The sequence below is a fragment of the Tamandua tetradactyla genome, chromosome 15 (assembly GCF_023851605.1).
Source record: "Tamandua tetradactyla isolate mTamTet1 chromosome 15, mTamTet1.pri, whole genome shotgun sequence".
In the NCBI taxonomy this organism is placed as follows: domain Eukaryota; kingdom Metazoa; phylum Chordata; class Mammalia; order Pilosa; family Myrmecophagidae; genus Tamandua; species Tamandua tetradactyla.
The window spans coordinates 61,074,317-61,092,564 of record NC_135341.1 but is presented as its reverse complement, the minus strand read 5'-3'; the positions used below and the strand labels follow the sequence as shown (position 1 = coordinate 61,092,564).

The 18,248-nt window shown below is 37.1% G+C and overlaps 1 protein-coding gene across 13 annotated transcripts in view; it reads right to left on the bottom strand.

Annotated features, from left to right (window-relative positions):
* NEK10 (NIMA related kinase 10) overlaps positions 1 to 18,248 on the bottom strand; it is a 297,546-nt gene that overhangs the window by 118,306 nt on the left and 160,992 nt on the right. For all 13 annotated transcript variants that reach the window (XR_013162877.1, XM_077129956.1, XM_077129961.1 and 10 more), the window contains one exon: positions 17,878 to 17,948. Coding sequence is in view for 12 of the 13 variants with exons in the window: in XM_077129956.1 (XP_076986071.1) it covers positions 17,878 to 17,948 (71 nt within the window). In the remaining variant the exon portion in view is untranslated. The remainder of the gene's footprint in view (positions 1 to 17,877; positions 17,949 to 18,248) is intronic.

Genomic DNA, 18,248 nt, shown 5'->3' with positions numbered 1-18,248 from the left:
ATATTGCATGCTAAGTTTCTATGATTTTGGAGTTTGGAAATATCAGTAGTATATTAAAGGGGGTGTGCTGGTTAGAAACTGTTCTGTACCCCAGAAAAGTCATGTTCTTCGAATCCATTCCTGTGGGTGCAGACCTATTGTGGGTGGAACTTCTTGTATAAGTTGTTACCATGGAGAAGTGAACCACCCAATTCAAGGTGGGTCTTAATCGTCTTTACTGGAGTCCTTTATAAGAGGAGAAAAGGCAGAGACATTTTGGAGAGAACTTAGAGAAAGAAATGCCCTGGGAGGAATATGCAAGGACCCATAGAAGCCCAGAGACATTTTGGAGAGAAGGGCCAGCAGTTGTCATCATGTGTATTCCCATGTAACAGAGGAACACTGGATGGCATCAGCCTTTCTTTAGAGTCAAACTATCCTTCTCTGGATATCTTAATTTAGGCATTTTCATGGCCTTAGAACTGTAAATCTTTAATAAATTCTCTTTGCAAAAGCCAATCCATTTCTGGTACATTGCATTCTGTCAGCATTAGCAAAGTGAAACAAGGAGTATTGTTGATGTCACAGTTAAACGTTCAAAGAGAGCTATTCTTGATGCCCATGGAAACCAATTAGCAAGATCATTGGTTAGTATGCTTTAGATATATCTAGCATCCATGAAAATATTTTGTATGTTTTTTTTTCTTTGCATGGGCAGGCACTGGGAATTGAACTCTGGGTCTCTAGCGTGGCAGGGGAGAATTCTGCCACTGAGCCACCATCACACTACTCTTGTCTGTATTTTTAACTATTATTTAATGTCATGGAAATCATGTATGTTTCTCAGTAAAATGTAACTTGTTTGGATCTGAGAAGAGATCTAATCTTTATATCTTGCATTAAATTTAGCAACCCATACTCAATGAATGCAATTTACACCTATACTACAGATGTTTCCAGACAAGGTTTAAGAATTATTATCTCACAATTATTCTTTACAACAGAAGCAAAAAAAAAGCTCCAATTCCATAATTTTCTATTTATCCCTTCTTGTTGAGCATCTGAGGTTTTCACTAGTGCAGATAATCCAAATTTCTCAATTTCAGGTATCTAAATTGATTTAAGGTAATTTTGCAGTTGCATTACGAGCTGAGTTTTTTTACTAATTTTTTTTGTTGGAGAAGTTGTAGATTAACAGAGAAATCATGCAAAAAATACAGCATTCCCATATTACCCTCCACATATACATATACACTCGTAGTTTTTCCCTATTATAATACTTTGCATTAGTGTGGTAGCTTTGTTACATTAGTGAAACAGTATTTTATACTATAAACTATAGTCCCTGGTTTGCCCTATAGTCTACCACCTAAAATTTGCCCTTTTAACAACTTTCAGATGTAAACTTCAGTGGGTGTTAATTACTTTCACAACATTGTGTGATCATCACCACCATTCATTATCAAAACTTTTCCATCACCTCAAACTCTCTGTACCAATTAACAATTAACTTCCTATTTTCTACTCCACTCCAGCCCCTGGCAACTTGTATTCTAGTTTCTGACTTTATGGACTTCCTTATTCTAATTATTTCATATCAGTAAGTTCACACAGTATTTGTCCTTGTGTGTCCGGTTTATTTTATTCAACATGATGTCTTCAAGTTTCGTCCATGTTGTCACACATACCAGAACTTCACTTCTTTTTTTTTTTGAGTGAGTATGCTACTTCAGAACAACTTCAAACATCTATGCCACATACAGTTGAGCGACAGGCAACTGGTTATTTGATAGCTGTGCAATGACAAATAAATGTATAGTCTATTCTTATTGACTTACAGTGCTTATTTTAAGTTTTAGGTCATTCTATGATAATTATTATAATTTTTTGTATATTGTCTAAATTTCAATATTATTTTATTTATTTGAGGGGTTAAGTAATCACTCAAATTAGAAATAGATCATTAGTTTCATGGAGGGTTAAAAAAAAATGACTGATGAAACTGACCAAAGCAAAATGGTAACTTATTACTATACTAAAACTGTATGGTTCCTCAACTAGCATATAGGACAACTTTAAAAACACAGCAAAGCAGGGTCCTCAATATTATCTCTCAAAGTCACTCAAAAATAAGAGACTATAATAACTATTTGTCATTGGTTTCACTTTTCAAGGTAATACAAATCTAAGCCCTCTGAAATTTAGGCAATCAATTCTGTAAAATAATGTTATCTGTTGTTCCATCCAAGTCACAAGGTTATTTTGAAACAAAATACTAGGAGGCATACAAATACACATCCTAAGATTCTCTGAAGGACAATTAAACATGTAAATGTTATTAAAGAACTGTATTCAAAGAAGATTCAAATACGTTCATGAAAATGCTGTTCAAGGACACCACTTCATCACATGAAGAGAAAAATACACACAATAGACAAAAAGCTTATTAATACCTCCCATATTGACACTGCAATAAGTAGAGTGATTAATAGGTTGTTTTGAAAAATACAATTAGAAACATGATTTGATTATGCAGTACAAAGATGAAACTAAGAAAGTGGATACCCCATATTGAATAAATTTGAAGACAGGGTTATACGGAATAATCAGAGTTCCGTACATGAACTATACACGAAAAGAGTTATTGTCAATTTCTCCATTTTGTTTGTTTTAGTACACTGTGATCAGGCAGAGAGTACCAAGAGCTGTATTTGGTCAAAATACTTCTCATTTATATAAGAGATATTATTAAAACTTTGGATTGGATTTTTAGACACAATCAAGCATGGCAAAAATGTAGTTATAGCTATGTCTAGATCGATGGTGATAAAGTAACAAACAAAAAACTGTAAAACGTGGTAGCTTAAAAAAGATATTTCTCTAATTTGTGCAAATTCTTTGTTTCTTGAACGGACAAGCCCCACTTTTTAAAATGCTATTTTGTACTAAAATTCATTTCTATTTGTGGATGCATAATATTCCCTTGTATGTATATACCACATTGTGTTTATCCATTCATCTGTTGATAGGCATAAACTGCTTCCACCTTTAAGCGCTTTCATTTCTTTGAGATATATAGCTAGAAGTAGGATTGCTGAGTCATGTGGTAAAACTAGACTTAACTTGCTGAGGAACTGCCCAACTGTTTTCCACAGCAGCTGTACCATTTTACATTCCCACCATCAAGTGTTCCTATTTCTCTGCATCCCCATCAACACTTATTTTCCAATTTTTTTATAGTAGCCATTATAGTGTGTGTGAAATGCTATCTTGTAGTTTTAATTGGTATCTCCTACTGACTAATGTTGTTGAGCATCTTTTCATGTGTTTCTTGTCCATCTGTATATCTTCTTTGGAGAAACATCTATTCAAATCTTTTACCCATTTTTTAATAAGGTAGTTTGTCTTTTTGTTGTTTAGTTGTGGCAGTCCTTTATATATTCTGGATATCAAACCCTTATCAGGTATATAGTTTCCAAATATTTTCTCCCTTTCTGTAGGATGTCTTCTTACTTTCATGATGAAATCCTTTGATACACAAAAGTTCTTTATTTTAATGAATTATTTTTTCTTTCTATTATTTCTTTTGTTGCTCTTGCTTTAGGTATAAGGTCTAAGAAACCACTGCCTAACATAAGGTCCTGAGGATACTTCCCTGTGTTTTCTTCTAGGGGTTTTATAGTTCTAGCTCTTATATTTAGGTCTTTGATCCATTTTGAGTTTTTTTTTTTTATATGCTGTAAAATAGGGTTCCATGTTCATTCTTTTGCATATGGATATTCAGTTTTCCCACTTTTTTTAATTAAAAGGAAACATAAGCTATGCTTGCAAATTATATACTGCAATATGAGAAGACATGGGGTCTCTTAAAACCTTACACCTTTTAGGCCATAAAAGAATATCTTAGAGAAATTCAAACTTTTAATGTAAATGTTCATTGGCAGGGCTTCAAATGCAACATATTAGAACAAATTCATTCATTCAGCAAATTATATTTTTGGGATATGAAGATATTATGGTAAGAGGGAACAAGATGATCTTGTTGTCCTGGCATTTAGTCAACTTCTTCCTTCCTAAGCTTACTTCCTGTCCAGTATTTGCCTTCATTGGAAAAGGCATCACCAGGGAGATTCAGTTAAGCATCATGAATCCGCATGTAAGTTCAGGATTCAAATAGCTAAGGTTTAAATGCCTACTCATGATTTATTAGCTCTGATCTTGGGCAAGTTACTTAGCTTCTAAGTATCAGATATACTCACTGGAAAAATGGGGAAAATCAAAGTATCTACCTCACCTACCTGATACAATGATTTAATAAGGTAATTTCTGTAAAGTGCTGGCATTTGTTAAAAATGAATAAATACATGAAAAAGAAAGTCTATACTTTTATTTCTCTACCATCCCCACCTACATTTAATAAACACCAAGCTCTAAGGCTTTTATCTTCTAAATACTTATTGAATCTGTATCCTTAAACTTCTGTCACATGGTTATTGATCAATTTTATTATTTGCTTAGACTACTGAAATGGTCTCCTAGATAATATTCTCATATCTTGTCTACCTCTGCTCCATACTGCACACTGCTAGAAGAATAACATTCCTCAATCTGACCATATCTCTCCTCTTTTTACAATTCTTCAATAGTTCTCTATAGCCCAATTAGGATAAGGTTAAAATTCCCAGTTCGGCATAAAACCCCTTCTTGTCCTGGCACTTTCTTCTCTCTGCAGCTTCTCCTACTATTTCCCTTTCCCCAGCAACATCCTAGATGTTCCTATCTGTACTCCTCCAAACAGCCCATGGCCCTTTTTGACCCCCATTAGTTTGCTGATTTTATTCCCTCTGCTTGAAATGCTCTTACCCAGACCCTCTCTTTTACCTGCCTGCCAACATTTCACTCTTTTTCCAAGTTGCAATTAGAAAGATTTATTGGAGTACCTTCAGGCAGATTTAGGTGCCCCTTTTATGTGTTTTCATTGTACTGTCTACATTTGTGTACTTAAAACTACCATAATTATTGTAATGTACTGGTCTGTTCCACCATTAGACTAGAAACTTCTTAAGGGAAGGGATATGTGTCCGCTTCACTGTGGTCTTCCCAACATGTAAAATGGGATCTGGGCCCTAGTAGGAACTCAATGAATGAATGAATTCAGCCTCATATCTAAAGAATTTACCTGTCTATAACCCAAAAGACAGTCACAGAATTTTTGACTCGCAAGACCATCTCTATCAAAAGTTTCAGTTCAGCCTCATATCTCTGAAATGACTCCTTGCTTAGAAGAGCTACTGAATACCTGATGATGACTGTCCAACAGTGATTTTCTAATGAAATAAATATAAAACCCTGTCTAGAAAAAAATATGGGAAGTTCCACACACCCCACTCACTTTGTCCCCACTCTGCCCTGAGAGAAGAGATAGGAAGATTTAAAGAGATCATGTTTAATGGCATTCATTTCATGCTTTAAGAAACAAAGGGTGAACACAAAGTGAAAAATGAAAAGACCCACTTGTCCTTAGAACTAGCTGAAAGCACTGACTTTGTTAGTAGTCATGACTGTCTCAGAAACAAAGAACCTGCCAGCTTATGCAACCAGGCACAGAGAGAGAGAAAAATCAGGCAATTGGGATATTTTGTGCATAAAAGGAAATGTTCTTTCTTTTAAAAAAGTAAACAGACAATGCTCCCTAACAGTGTACTGGAAGGTAAAAATAGTAATGCTGGTACTGGGCAGAGCAACAAGATGTATTTATTTTCTGCCCCAAACTCTTCAGGGTGCTAAGTTATTCTCCCAATTTAAAAACTTATTAAGGATAGACTTCTGGGAAGATGGCCAAATAGAGTAGCTCGAGATTAGCTTATTCCATGGAAAAGTTAGAGAAGGGACAAGAGGACAACTGAGTTGGTGATTCGGAGGTGCGGCTGGCCTGGAGAGCCTTCTGCACCACATAAGGCAGCCCTGGTTGCAGAGGTCGAGGAACTGAGAGGCAGAAAGTTGGAGCCTGGTGCAGAGGCGCAGAGTCCATAGGAGTGCACGGACAGGAGCCAGGGACCAGGAAGTAAGCCAGGCTGCATTCCTTGGGCACACTACCCTCACCAGCACAGCCTCATGACCGGCAACTAACCCCACACCCCACACACCTGAACCTGCCACCCGCTCCCATTCCTTGCACTCCAGATGCCCCCACCCCATGTACTTGCCCCTCACCCCCACCCAAGTGCAGCCCAACCCACCCATCCTGACACTGCCTCCCCCTCCCTGTTCCCTGCAGGCTGTTGCCAGTGCATAAAGGCTGCAGGCACTAACCTCCATACCTAGGCTAGCCCTGACCCCCACCCATAGTGTCACACAGATTCACCTCACCACCTTTGAGCTCTGTGCATCAATTTGCAGCACTCCTAGGCCCATGCATGTGCACAAGCCCCCAGATGTATCATTCAGCTCTGGGAACTGCACTTTACAGCAGTCCTAGAACCACACATGTGCACAACCCTCAGCCTCACTTCCCAGCTCTAAGAAAGTACTGACCTGCGCAGCTGGGTCACATCTGCCCCCAGTAAATGAAGGCATAATGCCGATCTGCTGCCACAAGTGTACACATGAGTACAAAGGGCCCTGTGCCTTAGACCAGCACACACCAGGGTTATGCTCCCAGACCGGTGCACCTGCACAGATACATCTTTCCTGGCTGCTGGGTGCCCATGTTCACAAACATCAACATGAAATCCCCAACCTGCGCTTATACCTGCCCTGAAACAAATCACCGCACTAAGCGCACCACTCCATGCCCTGCTCCCTGCTGTACAACCATTCTGCAATCACAAGGCCTTAGACTACTAATAGAAATCAACTACCATATTTACATGCCGTGAAGACAGCAGAAGATCACTAAGCATATCATGATGCAGACAGATACAGCCCTGCCTATTGATCAAGTTAAAACATCAGAGGAGATACAGACATTAGAACAACTAATCAAAGATGTTCATACAACTCTACTTAATAAAATAAGTGGGAGCAAATGACATAAAGGAGGTCAAGAAGATAGAAGAGCATAAAGAGTAATTTGAAAGAATAAATAGAAAAATAGTGGCTATCACAGAGATTAAAGACTCTGCTGACCAAATAAAAAGCATAGTAGAGGCACACAAGACCAGATTTGAAAAGACAGAGGAAAGAATAAATGATAGAGAGGACAGGATAATTGACTTCGAAGACTCAGAACAGAAAATGGCAAAAAAAGATGGGAAAAATTGAATTGGATCTCAGGGAAATGATAGACAAAACAAAGCATAAAATATAAGAATCACTGGTGTCCCAGAAGGAGAAGACAGGATGAAAGGGCTAGGAAGAGTAGTTGAAGATACAATGGGGGAAAACTTCCCAATGCTCATGAAGGACATAAATGTCAAAGAAGCCCAATGAACGCCAAACAGGAATAAATCCAAATAGGCCTTCCCCAATACACATACTAATCAGTCTGTCAAATGTTCAAGAGAAGCAGAAAACCCTGAAAGTGGCAAGGGAAAAATGATCTAGTACATAGAATGGAAAACAAGTAAGATTGACTCAGACTATTCACTTAGCACTCTGGAGGCAAGAAGGCAGTGGTATGATATATTCAAGATTCTGAAAGTACAAAAATTCTGTACCCAGCCAAATTGTCCTTCAAAACTGAGGAAGAGATTAAATTTTTCACAGACAAAGAAGTCCTGAAAGAATATGTTGTCAACAAGAGACCAGCCCTACAAGAAATACTAAAAGAAGTTCTGTCTGAAGGTCTGAAGATGGGCACACAGAATTGAAGAGTACAGCTAATGGTAATTTAAAGAATACAAAGAGAAAGCGAGAAAAGAGTATATAGGTGTGAAAAAATTAAAAAGATAAGATGCTGGATTCAAGAAATGCCTTTTCAGTAATAATTTTGAATGTTAATGGACTAAACTTACCAATTAAAAGATACAGATTGGCAGAATGGATTAAGAAACATAATCCAGCTATATGCTGCTTACAAGAGACTCATCTTAGATACAAGGATACAACTAGATTGAAAGTAAAAGGATGGAAAAAGATTTTCCATGCAAGTTATAACCAAAGGCATGAGTAGCTATACTAATATCAGACAAAATAGACTTTAAATGTAAAGACCTCATAATAGACAAAGAAGGACACTATATACAAATTAAAGGGTCAATTTAACAGGAAGATATAACAATCATAAATGTTTATGCTCCCAATCATGAAGCTCCAAAGTGCATGAGACAGATATTGGCAAAACTGAAGGGAGTGATAGACATTTCAACAATAATAGTAGAAAACTTCAATACATCACTCTCCTCTATAGATAGAATAACCAGACAGAAGATCAACAAGGAAATAGAGAAGTTAAATAACCTGATAAATGACTTAGACCTAACAGATATATATAGATCATTGTACCCTGTGTTGGTTTGAAAGGATGTATGGGCCCTAGATGTTTTAATCAAAATCCCATTTCATGAAATGGCAGAATAATCCCTATTCAATACTGTATGTTTGAATCTGTACTTAGATCATCTCTCTGGAGATGTCTCTCAATCAAGAATGATTGTTAATCTGGATTAGGGGAGACATTTCTCCACCTATTTGGGCGGGTCTTGATTGGTTTACTGGAGTCCTATAAAAGAGGAAACATTTTGGAGAATAAGAAATTCGGAGAGAGCAGAGAATGCTGCAGCACCATGAAACAGAGTCCACAAGCCAGTAGTGACCTTTGGAGATGAAGAAAGAAAATCCCTCCCAGGGAGCTTCATGAAACCAGAAGCCAGGAGAGAAAGCTTGCAGATAATGCCATGCTTGTCATGTGCCATTCCAGCTGAGAAAGAAGTCCTGGCTGTGTTCACCATGTACCTTCTCACATGAGAGAGAAATCCTGAACTTCACTAGCCTTCTTGAACCAAGGTATCTTTCCTTGGATGCCTTAGATTGGACATTTCTACAGACTTGCTTTAATTGGAACATTTTCTCAGCCTTAGAACTGTAAACTAGCAACTTATTAAATTCCCCTTTTAAAAAGCCATTTCATTTCTGATATATTGCATTCTGGCAGCTAGCAAACTAGAACATACCCCAAAACACAAGGATATACATTCTTCTCTAGTGCTCAGGGAAGATTCTCCAAGATAGATCATATGCTGGGGCACAACAGAGATCTTCATAAATTTAAAAACAGTAAAATTATTCAAAGCACTTCCTCTGATCACAATGGGATGAAGCTGGATTTCAATAACCACCAAGGAATGAGAACATTCACAAACATATGGAGATTAAATAACATATTCTTAAACAACCACTGGGTTGTTTAAAAGCCCAGAGCCCGATGGCTTCACAGGGGAATTTTATCAAACATCCCATAAAGAACAAACACCAATCCTGCTCAAACTTTTCCAAAAAATTGAGGGAAAAGGAACGCTGCCTAAATTATTTTATGAAGCTAATATCATTTTAATAACAAAACTGCATAAAGATGTTATAAGAAAGGAAAACTACAGGCCAATCTCCCTAATGAACAAAGATGTAAAAATTCTCAATAAACTATTAGCAAATCAAATCCAATAGCACATTAAAAGAATTATACACCACAACCAAGTGGGATCTGTACCATGAATGCAAGGATGGTTCAATGCAAGAAAATCAATTAAGGTAACACAGCATATTAACAAATCAAAAGGGAAAAAAATCACAGGATCATCTCAACTGATGCTGAAAAAGCTTTAAAAAAATTCAGCATCCTTTTCTGATAAAAATATTCTAAAAGGTTGGCATCAAAGGTAACTAACTCAATATAATAAAGGGAATATATGAATAACTGACAGCCAGCATCATACTCAATGGAGAGAGACTGAAAGCTTTTCCCCGTAAGATCAGGAAGAAGACAAGGATGCCCACTGTCACCACTATTATTCAACATTGTGCTAGAAGTTCTAGCTAGAGCAATCAGGCAGGACAAAGAAATAAAAGTCATCCAAATTAGAAAGGAAGAAGTAAAACTCTCATTATTTGCAGATGATATGATACTATACTTAGAAGATCCTGAGAAATCTACAGCAAAGTTACTTAAGCTAATAAATTCAGCAAGGTGGCAGGATATAAAATCAATGTGCAAAAATCAATAACATTTCTATACACAAGCAGTGACCTAGGTGAGGAGTTAGCTAAGGAAAAAATTCCATTCAAAATAGCAACTAAAAGAATCAAGTACTTAGGAGTGAACTTAACTAGGGAGGTATAGGACTTGTACACAGTAAACTACATAAGATTGCTAAAAGAAATCAAAGGAGATCTAAATAGGTGGAAAGACATTTCCTGCTCAGATAGGAAGGCTAAATACAGTTAAGATGTTAATTCTCCCCAAATTGATCTACAGATTCAACACAGTACCAATCAAAATACCAACAACCTACTTTGAAGATTAGGAAAAGCTAACTACCAAATCCATCCGGAAGGGAAAGGGACCATGAATAGCTAAAAGCATCCTAAAAAAGAAGAATGAACTGGGAGGATTAACACTCCCTGACTTTAAAACCTGTTATAAAGCCACAGTGGTCAAAACAGCATGAAACTGGCACAAAGATAGAAGCATTGACCAATGGAATCAAATCAAGAGTACAGAAATAGACCACCAAATCGATGGTCAACTGATTTTTAACAAGGCCCCCAAATCCTCTGAACTGGGCCAAAATAGTCTTTTTAATAATTGGACATGGAAAAACTGGATATCAATAGCCAAAAGAATGAAAGAGGACCCCTATCTTACACCCTACACAAAAATTAACTCAAAGTGGATCAAACACCTAAATGTAAGAACTAGCACCATAAAGCTTCTAGAAGAAAATGCAGGGAAACATCTTTAAGACCTGTTAATAGGAATTAGCTTCCTAAACTTTACACCCAAAGCACAAGCAACAAAAGAAAAAAAAAGATAAATGGAAACTCCTCAAAATCAAATGCATCTGTACCTCAAAAGATTTGTCAAAAAGGTGAAGAAGCAGTCACCTCAATGGGAGAAAATATTTGGAATTCACATACTGGACAGAGGTTTGCTTTTATGTGTATACAAAGAAATCACACAACTCAACAACAAAAGAACAAACAACCCAATTATAAAATGGGCTAATGATATTAATAGGCAGTTTTCTGAAGAGCAAATACAGATAGCTCAAAAGCACATGAAGGGATGTTCATTTTCATTGGTTATAAGGGAAATGCAGATCAAGAATACAATGAGATACCTCCTCACACCTAAAAGAACGGCTGCTATTAAGCAAACAGGAAATTATAAACATTGGAGAGGATGTGGAAAAACTGGGACGATTATGCATTGTTGCTGGAATGTATAATGGTGCAGCCACTATGGAAGACTATTTGGCAGTTCCTTAGGAAACTAAATATAAAGTTGCCCTATGACCCAGCAATAGCACTACTTGGTATATACCCAGAAGAGCTGAAAGCAATGACACAAACATTTGCACACTGATGTACATAGCAGCATTATTCACAATAGCCAAAAGATGGAAACAAACCAAATGCCTATCAACAGACAAGTGGATCAACAAAATGTGGTATATACATACGACAGAATATTATGCAGCAGTAAGACAAAATAACATCCTGAAGCACATGTGAAAAATGAGCCTTGAGGACATAATGCTGAGTGAAATAAGCCAAACACAAAAGGATAGATACTGTATGATTCCACTTTTATGACCAGCATAAAGGTATAATCAGGGACTTATAATACAGAATATAGGGGACTTAGAGATACATAGAAGCTAGAATGGGTGAACCATTAGCTAATGACATTGAACTCCACTGTAAGGGAATAGAAGGAGTGAAAGTGGTTCTCTAGTGGGTCTAAGTAATACTACCATACTGAAGATGAACAAGACTGACGGAGACTGTATAGACTTATGTGTCCCACTTATTAACTCTAGAAATATGAATTAGTTCTTGCAAGAACTACTTCAAAGATACGATTCTTGTACAAAGAGTGTTTAAGTCCAGGGTACAGGGGGAAAACTGCTATCGCATGCTATGGGCTATGTTCAAAAGGAAACCATCAGCACTACCATAGCTACAGCAGAGGTAAATAATGGGGGAAGGACAAGAGTTAAGAGGACATTAAGATTTCCTGTTTGGCGAGGGTGTGTTTATTGGTTTGCTTTCTCTTGGGCACAACAAAATTATCTAAAATTGAGAATGTTGATGAACTGTGGACTGTGGGCACTATACATGATGCCCGATGAATGCAGGTGGCTGAAGGATGCACTGATGGAGAAGTAGATTGGCGAATGATGTTGTATACTTATGAATGAAGATTGTGCTGCTACAAAAAGGAACAAAGTCGTGAGGCATGCAATAATATAAATGAACATGTGGGACATTTGGTGAGACAAAATAAGCCAAAAACAAAGGAACAACAATGGTATGGTCACCTTTAGAAAAAGCTTATAAGAAAACAAGGGCATAGATTGTAAGCTTTTAGAACAGACACATTAAGCCTGGAGTGCTAATTATTATTTCTGGATTTTGAGAGGCTGTTTTATATCTATAATCTGATATTTAGAGATAAAAATGAAGCCAATCAGGCTGGTGTTAAAGTATTTCAGAACTTAGGGGTAAGGAAGACAGTGTCTGTATTTTAGAACCACACATACTCTTTGAGAACACTGGAAGAAAGGCTTATTTGGTCTGGAACTGAAATTTTCTGTAGTGCATAATCTAATTCAACCTATCTATATAGTTCATTTGAACAACTGAAACACAGAGAGCACAGAATAAGAGGTCCTTTAACCCTATATATATTATTGTAATGCCTGGATACATCCTAGAGTATATTAAGCAGATAATCAAAAAGTATTGGTAAAATCCCCTGAGGGAAGTGAGAAAGAATGTGGAACTATTAAACCTTACCATCAGGAAATCCCCTGATACTGTGTCAAACTTTAGGGACACCCAAATCAAAAGGCCATACCCTTGATCCTGAGGCTTACTCCTGTGAAGCTTATGCAAGTAGCAGAGAAGCTTACACTATCTATAGGCATGCCTAAGAGTTACTTCTGGGGGACTTATTTTGTTTCTCAGATGTGGCCTCACTCTCTCTAAGCCCAATACTGCAAGTGAAATCATTGTTCTCCCCCCTATAGGGGACATGACATCTAGGGGTGAAAATCTCCCTGGCGATGTGGGAGAAGACTCCCAGGAACGAACCTGGCACTGGCACCGTGGGATCAACAATTCTATCCTGACCAAAAGGGGGAAAAGAAGTATAATTAATAAAGTATCAGTGGCAGAAAGGGTTCAAATAGAATTGAGAGGCTCTTAACACAAGCTTCAGTTAGACCTTACTACCTATCATAACTGACCAACCACTCCAGCCAATCCTAAAGAACACCTAGGATAATATATATGATTTCACAAGGGTTCCATGCACTAGAGTGACTTTCCAGAAACCTATGGCCTCCAGATGGGTCCCTAGTCCAGGTAAGTCCTGAAACCTAGTCCAGCCTCTCCAGAACATCAGATAGTTCCATTTCCCTACTGCATATTAATAACAGACCCTTCCAATATGAAAAATTTAGAATTGTCATAACCCAAACACCCCTAAAGAGAGGGACGGAAAGATCAAAGGTGATGGACTTATACAGGGAAGACAGGATTTAACAAATGACTATGAATGCTGAATCATTAAATTGATAGCTCTTTTAGTCTCCAGTATTTTAGAGTAGCTAGAAGTAAAACCCTAACACTGTGGAATTGTAATGCATGTCAAACTCTGAAATATATTCTACAACTAATTGTGGTGCTGTTCATTGAAATTTATAGCTTTGTTGTATATATGTGATTTTTTACAAAAAAAAAAGAAGGAAAAAAGTCAATTGTGATGATAAAAAATACTTAAGCCCTGTAGCCTCCTATATTCTGGAGCAGCTAGAAGGAAAAACACGAGAGGATCGTATGGTAGCCTATGGCAAACTCTGGGATCTCTTCTGTAACTACCTGTTGAAAAGCGCTTTGAAAACTATTGCTTTTTTTATTTCTTTGCTTTTTATATATGTTATACTATACCGTTTAAAAAGTTAAAAATAAAAAATAAAAATTAAAAAAAGTTTCAATGACAGGAAAGAAAAGTTTCAATGACAAGATGTATATGCATACCATATAAACAAATAGGAAAAAAGGAAAGACACTTCATATTAGAAATGTAAACTGTGAGTGCTATTGACAAGTGTGTAGAAAGTACAAATGAAAAGGAAGTAGAACAGAAGAAGAAAAAAGATACATTTGACTGGCAACATTAAATAGTTTAAAATTAAGAGCATTTAGGGAAAACTTTTTAACAATAATCTTACTTTTCAAAAGCTCTATCAAATTACTAGTGACTAACTCTAAGTCTGATGTTTTGCTGAGTCATAAATGATTATTAAGATCACCTTGGCCTTTATGTGCCCCTTGCATCAATCTCCCAAAGAAAATAAGAAGCTAAGAACAGAAGAAATTTCAATTTATTCCCTTATTCTTTTGCTACTAATAATTTTTAAATACTAAAAATCTAAAGCAGATTAAATACGTAATTTTATATATATTGTGCACAGCTCCCAAATGATTATGGCTTTATGTCAAATTTTATCTGCGATCTAAACCCAGACAATGAGGAGTCTTAAATAATATTAAGTGAAAACAACATCTGTTAGAGAATGCATGCTTCAACCTTAACTTATAGTCAGTTACAACTTTTCATGACATCTTAGTAGTTTTGGATTAGAAGAGTGCTCAAAGAACATTTAACCTGGTGTCCCCTAATAGGTGATCATGCATTCCCTGAATCATCTGAGTGACGGTGAGGCTCACTACCTAACTAGCCACCGAGCAGCCTCCTCTATGTGAATATCTCTAATCATGACACCCACACTTCCTAATGGTGTGCTGAACTCTGCTTTCTCATAGCTTCTACCCCCTTGTCTTTGCTTCATTTCATGAAGTGTCACAGAATGAACCCAATTCCGTTCATATTTTCAGTGTCATTCTATTTTCCCAGTTTATTAAAGTGTTTTTGAATCCACTTATCATTTTGCTTCAATTTCCCATTCACCTCTTTCCATCTTCACCAACAAACTCCAGTCAATGCGCCATCATCTCTCAGGGGACACCTGAAACTACTTCCTCCTTGCACCCTCATTCCCTTCCATTCTATTCCCCATGAAGCGTACCCAGCAGGATCTTTGTTAAAGATCACTATGTTTTAGCCTGTTAAAAAAACTTCCAATACTTTCTTCAGGACTCAAGATAAAAATTAAAAAATCACAGCACAGCCTATAGAATCTAGATGATTTGGCTTTTCTTCCCTCCAGCCCCAAATCACTTGCTGTGTATTCTCTCCCCTACTTAACATACTACATCTCCACTTGCTTTCAGTTCCTCAGATTATCAAAAAAGCACTCCCAGATGCTGCTTCCTCTTCCTGGAATGCTTTCTCCACTCTTTATACTTTGAAAATCACTCATTGTTCAAGTCTCACCTTTATGTAACTGCCTGAGAAATTTTTTCCTTTACCATTCTTCATTGCATTTACTGTAATTTGTTTTAGACCTTTAATTCCATAAATAATAATATTATTTATAACAAAGCTAATGTTTATTGGAGGCTTACTATGTACTCCATAGTAATTGTGTCAGAAGCTGTATCTTAACTAAGCTTCAAAACACGTCCATAAATTGCCACCACTAGTCACAAATCACAGATGAGGAAATTGGGGCTTAGGAAGGGTAAGTACCATTCCTAAATTCACAAGCAGGATAGTGGAAGAGGAGGGATTAGAATCCAGTTCATTCCAGAAGTTACTTATGCTTTTAACCACTGCAGTGCAATGTTGATATCTGACTTCTCTACTAAACAGTAAGCCCAAGATACCTAAAGTCAGGGACTATGTCAGAAGCCAATTATGGTCCTGCTGGTCCAGCTTCACCAAATCAGAACAATGTCTCTTTATCATTTTTAACCTCCTCTGTTCTTTGTAGCATTCAGGTACCCATGAAAAGGAGCAACTTAAATGTGTAAATATGATACTTTTGTCTTGACATCTCCGGAGACTCGCATTTTTAAGGCACTTTTCAAAAAAACAAATGACAGAGAAAACGAACAAATTTGAAGAGATAAGCAATTTAAATAAATTTGTCTGGATTAAATAGCAATGGAACATGAGGAATTTAGATAATTTAGAGAGGAGTTTCTGCTCATTTCCCAAAATATTAACAATGATAATTGCTAACGTCGCTCAAATATTCCATTTCCCAAGCCCTATGTTACATGCTTTGCATACAATAATTTGTATGATCATCACAACAGTCTGATAAGGTAGGTGTTATTACCATCCCCACTTTCACAGAAGAGGAAACAGAGATGGAGAAAGAATGGTCAAACAGCTTTCCAGAGTCCGCAGTTAGTCTCTCCATAGGCTGAGGCTCTTAGCTATTTAGTTATAATTGCCCTTGGGCATCAAGACTTAGTACCATAAGCAGCATTGTGTTGAACAAGGAAAGATTTAAGACATAAATCTACAAGCATGTGAGGAGAACTTATTTGATAAAATAATGGGCTAGAAGGAGAAACCAAAGGGAAGGGACATAGCCTCATACTATGTCTATTGTAAGTGCCAGGATAGACACCAAATTACATCTTAAGGGAATTAGGTTGGGGAAGAAGTTAATGGTGGCTATAAGATTTTTCCTGGGGTGACTCTAGGAATTCTACAATTCAACATAATGAGGATTTGGATCAGTTTGACGGGGCAGAGAAGCAATCTTGGGACAACTTAAGTACACAAGAAGATCCAGAAATAACAATCAGCCAGATAAATGAGAGTCATTTATTCATACAACCAATATTTATTAAGGGGTTTCTTTGTGTCAGTGACTTCTCTGGACACTGATCAGCTATATACTAAACTAACAAAGTCTCTGCCCTTGCAGTATTTACATTCTGGTGAGGAAGAGATAGATGATAAGCAAACAAGTATGTGTGTATATGCATAATATCTCTGGGGTGATGGGTGCTACAAGCTTTATAAAACATGGCAAGGGGGCAGAGTATTTAGAAGGAGTGGGGCACCAAGGTGGGCTGCTTGATAAAGACACATTCCAGCAGAGACCAAAAGAAGTGAGAACCTGTACCCTGCATGTATCCAAGAAAAGAGCACAGTAAGGGAAAAGGTCTAGAGCAAGGGTAAGACCAGGAGGGAGCAAGCTCCATGTGGCTAGAGTGCAGGATGGAGGGGGGGAGTGGAAGGGGTGGGGTAGAAGATCGGCAGCACTCAGGTTCTGTGGGGCCAGGAGAGACTGCATCAGAATAATGACTTTCATTAAACTCTTATCATATTGATAACCGGAGCACTTCTGGTTTTCTTTGAAAAATTATCCTAAAACCCAACATTACCAATTTAAAAACAGAAATGAAACATTGCTTGCAAATTAAGCATTTAACATAGCCCTTTTCAGTTTTATGTGTTCTTGTCCAGCCTTTTTCCATGTCCATGCATATTTTTACAGTTTCAGTCAAACTTACAAACAGCTTTACATCCTAGCTTTTATTATGCTTCATATCAAATGCATTTTATGGGTTGATACAAAGCCTTCTGAATAATCATAATAGTAGACACATAATATTTCAAATGAATGCACTTCCTCTTGGACACTTTGGTTGCTTTCAAATTGTCACTGTTACCAAATGATGCACAAACATTTTTCTAGGTTTGGATTATTTGGGGGCCCTTCTTCATGAATTTTTGTAATCATGAGGTATTTCTTTGTGATCCCTATACACACACTCACACACACACAAAGTGGTGAGACCACATACCTGCTGATGGTATCTGTCACTTTTTCAGAGTAGATCCCTTCTGGTACTGGTTCATATACTGCCTCCACTATCTGCAAAACAAACAGACTGGAATGATGGAAGTAAAATGAGCCATTTATATCTGTGAGCAGTAACACTTGGCCATAGCATGAGAGTTATTATTAATTAAGCAATATAAATTCATGAACAAATTTTATTCAGAAACCAAAACAGTCTACCAAATAAAAAAATATTAAGCATTGATTAAACAGTTCTTGAACATATTATATTATCCAAGCTGAGTTAAAGTTAAACTCAAATTCATAATAAATGATGTGTGGAATAACATTATATGTGGGACTGTGGGCAGCCAAAACTGCAACTAAAAATAA